This window comes from Cheilinus undulatus, linkage group 9 (genome assembly GCF_018320785.1).
Source record: "Cheilinus undulatus linkage group 9, ASM1832078v1, whole genome shotgun sequence".
Taxonomy (NCBI): Eukaryota; Metazoa; Chordata; class Actinopteri; order Labriformes; family Labridae; genus Cheilinus; species Cheilinus undulatus.
In genome coordinates this window covers 13,730,554-13,735,707 of record NC_054873.1, presented here as the reverse complement: position 1 = coordinate 13,735,707, position 5,154 = coordinate 13,730,554, and the positions used below count along the sequence as shown (strand labels likewise).

The following is a 5,154-nucleotide window of genomic DNA, read 5'->3' as shown; positions in this document are numbered from 1 at the left end:
AGTTTGAAGAAAGTTTGAGGGTGTCCCGTCTGAAACTCCGCAGTCCGTCCCTTCTGACGAGCGGAGGGAGGGAGGGAGGTGTTTCCAGAGCGAGCTGAGATTAGATGGTGAAACTCTGCCCCCATCCACCTGCAGGGGTGTAGCAGAAAATACTTGTGACACTTCTAAATCAGCGTGTTCATTGAAACAGTACAGATCCACGTCAACTTTTGGGGGTTAAAATATAACAGATGGAGACTGAACCCTCCTCCATCAAGTACTTTACATTTTTAAACAGACAGATGAACTTTAGTGATCCCAAACTGGATAAATGTGGAGTTTATTTGAAAGTAGAAAGAGTATCATATTTTGAAATATGGTAAGGTATCTGGGCAGTCCTGGAGGCTGATTGGTTTAATATACTTTCATGAAAAGATAAAGATCTTTAAAACGTGATGACAGTGCCAATGAGCCCCAGTACAGGGTGAAAATTAAAGGGTGACAATCAAATGAACTTGGATGTATCAATAATGTTTTAAAATTTACTGCAGAGATTTAAAAGAAAATTTTCTTTATACTGCTCTATGAAGCTTTGCTAGTCCTGTTTACAATTTTTTTTTTAAAAATGTCTCATGGCTGACAAGCAAGTGCCATTATATTCTAATTATTCATGATTATTATCTTGTGAATTTTGATATGTTTTGCAAATACTGAAGGAAAATTGTGCCCAAAATTACTGAGAGCTTTCATAATGTAGTCATAATTAAACTTTTTTTTTTAATTTCTGACAATAGTGGCAATATTTTTTCACTGGACTCTTATTCTCTTTATCTCTGGCTCCTACCCTGTAACTCTGAGGTGAATTTACTTTACACTGAAATTAACATTAACATTAAACTCTTGTTCTACATGTTTGTGCCTCCAACCTTGTAGATTCTGCTATGAAGGCTCTGTACTAAGGATAATTAAGCTCAAACAGAACTGTAGTGCTTTTATCATGTTGGCATGTTCAATTGTTCATTTCAAAATTTCCAAGTATCAGGCAAGAATTTATCCTGTGTTCTTATTTTGTTTTGTCTTGGTTCTAACTTGGTAAATTTGAGAATATTTTGTTGTGATAAAATTCAAGAAAAAATCAACTAAATGTGCATCCCACAGCTGTGATGGTGTATATAAACATTTATTCTGAAAATTTTCTCTTGATCTTTGCTGAGATGTTTCTACACCTTGACGGGAGTCCACCTGAAGTATAGTAAACTGTACAGTGGCCTCCTTGTACCTCCACAGTGGCTTTTGCTTGGTTTGTTTTTGCCAAATTCAAGTGGTCTTCATGTTGCATTGAGAAGAAGCTTCTGTCTGACCATTCTGCTGTAAGATCAGTAGAGGGCTGCAGAGTGACCATTGGCTTCTTTGTCACCTCTCTTACTAAGGCTTCCCTCCCTGATGGCTCAGTTTAGTCATCTGACCAGCTCTTGGTAGTGTCCTGGTTGTGCCAAACTTTTTCCATCTGAGAGTTATGGAGGCCACTGGGCTCTTGGGAACTTTCAGTGCAGTAGAACTTTTTGTAGACTTCCCCAGATCTGTGCCTGTCAACGATCCTGTCTCTGAGCTCTGCAGGCAGTTCCTTTGACTTTATTGTTTGGTTTCGCCCTCCTATAAAGAGGTTTGAGCCTTTCCAGGTGGACTCAAATCAAGGTGTAGAAACATCTCAGCAAAGATCAAGAGAAATGGGAGAAACTTGAGCTTAATCTCAGGTGTTTTGCAAAGTCTGAATACCTACATCACTGTCATATTTCAGTTTTTTTCTCCCTATTAACTTTGCAAATAACAGTCTAAAATTCTGTTTTCACTTTGTCATGATGGGTAACTGAATCTAGATTCATGACAATTCTTTTTTTTTTTTTAAACATAGCATGACCCAGCAAGTTTAAAGATGATTTTACTTAATACTTTCAAAAAAATGAAGGAAAATTCTGCACAAATTGTTGTGGAATGCTTGGATAATATGGTGATATTGATAGTTTTATTTTGAAAAACTCCAAAAAGGTGACATGAATATTTCATGGTAATGTCTTGTGAGCTTTTCCATTCTCCGACACTATAAATGTTGTGAAGATTTTACTGAAAACTTTTTCAGAATTTAAGACTGAAATTCTGCTCAAACTTACGAATGCTTTTGACTAATATTTATGTATCATTTATTATAATATTTATAAAATTTATTTGGAAAAAATCCTTTCCATTTTTTCAAAATGTTTTTGGCTTTGACACTGTACATTCTGAGATCATCTTAGTGTATACTTTTAGATAAAATTAAAGGGAAATTCCACTCAAATTACATTAGAACACTTTGACAATGTAGTCATAGTTGATGTTTTATTTTGAAAAAATTCTAATCAGTGAGAATCATATTTCAATTTGTATTTTTCTCCTTGATATTTCTGGCTCTGACTATTTAAATTCTGAGAAGATCTGACTGTATATTTTTAGACTAAATTAAAGGAAAATTCCACACAAATCCCTTTGAACACCTTGATAATGAAATATTTTAAAAGGTCTCTGGATTTTTATTTATGGTGAGTGAAATGACAGTTTATAATAATGTAGATGAACATGAATGTGTGGCTTCTCTACTTTATTTTAGATATTTTTTGCTCTGTTTTAACTTGACTACTTTCCAGGATTACTACATACCAATAGTCTAGATTTATGTTGTTGGCAGTCACTCACTGTTTATTAGTCAACCCAGTCACCTGTTGATTCGTAAAAAGACATCATTTGCTTCTCTAAACAGGAACAAAGAGTGAGCATATTTCATATAACCTCCCCCTCTCACCCCTGCATCCTCACCCCCTGGAGACAAATGTCAAAAAAAAAACCTCATGCTGTGTGCATTCATGAGCTGAAATAAGTAAATTCCTCAAACCTTGACGCAAAAACCTTTCGCCTCGTGATGCCAAAGTGACGTCTGATTTAGCGATGACACAGAGACAGAAAGAAGCAAAGACATGTTATGAAGTCTGAGTGGAAAGATGGATGGATGGAGAGAGTAGGGGGTGTAAGTGGGTGGGGGTAATCCTCTGACATCACACTGGCTTTTATAAGCTGAGGGAATGGAGCCCACTGCACTGCATAACCAACCAGGACACTGCAAGACAGGAGGAAGAGGTTGTTTGGATCTGAAAGAGAAGAAGAAGAGTTACCAAACATCTCTCTCCAGGCTCTCTTTGTGTCTGATCTTTACCTTATGGACTAGATTCCTCCTCACTCAACTCTTCTTCTTCAGAGCCGGATCCTTTTTTTCCGTTTTATTTTGCTCATCATGATGCAGGCTCACTTGGCGTGTGTGCTTCTCCTCTGTTTCACATGTAGTGGACTTTGCACAGGTGAGTAATGGAGAACTTTTTCAAGCAGACTTTGTTCTGCATTCATGTTTAAATCTGCACATAAACCAGGTATAAAGTAGAGATTTGCATGTATGCAACAGGTGCATTTCTGCTAGGGCTGAATGATATGCACCAAAACTCTCCTGGCATCATCAGCAGGAGTCTTAGACATCCACATCTTTGTTTTTATCACACATGCTGTCTAAATGGCTGAAAAACACTTGCAATATGTATTGATATTGGAGCTGTCATAATGTTCTACACTCCTAATTACTACATATGTTACACAATGATCACAGCTCCATTTTTTGAACCAAGCGTGTTATTGAAAAGTACAGAAACTTCCAGATCTTCAGTCATTTTGACACCTGAAAGAGAGAGCACTGCCAAAAACGCACAAATATATTGGCAACATTTGGAAAAGTGAGTGGATTTCCTTCATTACTTGCCTGTTCCACATCATTTTTACAACACATTTGTGAAACAAGTGTGCCTGCAATAAATCAACCAGTCTTTATGGTCTGGCACTTCTATTTTGGTTGATGTGATTTTAAAGAGGTATCCAAACAGGAGTGGAAATTCAACACCAAATTACACTGGTTAAACATTTTAAAAGGCCTTTAATCCAAAGGGCTAGAAGCATTAAAAATACAACACTACATAACGGCTTGCCCTACATGACAAATGTGAATTTTGACCACAAAACAAAACATTTCTTGGCTTTTCACGTGCTGGGAAATGTTTGTTTACACAATCTAGAAACTTCTGAAAATGGGTGGGGGGTAGGGGTGGACAGAGTTGCACAACCTGTGAATGGTGCTAATTAGCATCTGTATAGTCCTGAATGGCAGACAGGCCTGCCAGGCTGTCTGGATCCTCTCTAATGTTATTATAGTTAAACTGACAAAATCACTACAACTAAAACATAATTAGAAATTATTTGAGTTAGCTGAAAGTAGAAATAAGGCTTTACAGAAATGTAAAATATAAAAGTGAGACAAAATATCCTTGATTTTAGTCTTTGACACTGGCACAGTAATGGACACGTCCTTTCTGACAGTGGATCTCAAATGCTGGGTTGGAACCCAAAGGTGGTCACAGAGCTGTTTCAGTGGGTTTGTCAAGAGTCTTTCAGGTGCTTTTCCATTCTTTAAGTTTTTGGTTGCAGAAAGGAAAAAGAATCCTGTGCCGGTTTTTTTTTTTTTTTTTTTTTTTTTTTTTTTGCCTGTGAATTTACCCAGACCCTCTGGAGATTTTTTTTCTATGTTTCATAAAGAAACTTAACCCCTTAAAGCCTGTTGTATAATATTTGATACATACTTTTATGATACCTCTATCTAATCAATACAATCAATAAATTATTAAAGAAAAGCCTGAATACAATCTGATAAATGATAAAAATGCCCTCAAGTGGATTATCAGGTACCAAAAACACCTAATGTATCAAATGAGATACAAAAAATATACATGTCAAATTTTATGGAAATTATTAGTACTCTTCTCTAAATCTAAGACAATTTGACAAGAACAACGGACTTTTAGGGCTTTTCTCAGGCATTTTCAGCTGTCTTCTCCAGTAATATTTCAGGAGTTTTCAACTGAAAGTTCAGGGATTTAGGGAATTTTCTTTAAAAATTTTGAGATTTTATCTAGGATTTTATTTTACAAGAAATCTATGACACTTCTCCAGAAAATGTATTCTTCATACTAAATGTCTTATGTTCTTCAGTCTCTTTGTTCTGTCACAAGTCTTTCTTGGTTCTAACAGCACCATCTTATATTAATAAAT

The 5,154-nt window shown here is 36.1% G+C and overlaps 1 protein-coding gene across 4 annotated transcripts in view; it reads left to right on the top strand.

Annotated features, from left to right (window-relative positions):
• Positions 1–5,154, top strand: part of nts (neurotensin) — a 118,340-nt gene that overhangs the window by 97,778 nt on the left and 15,408 nt on the right. The window contains exon 1 of one of the 4 annotated variants that reach the window (XM_041795920.1): positions 3,178–3,365. The exons of the other annotated variants lie outside the window; for them this stretch is intronic. Within the exon in view, the coding sequence (XP_041651854.1) occupies positions 3,302–3,365 (64 nt within the window). The 5' untranslated portion in view covers positions 3,178–3,301. Of the gene's footprint in view, positions 1–3,177; positions 3,366–5,154 lie in introns of those variants that run through there. 4 annotated transcript variants of the gene reach the window in all.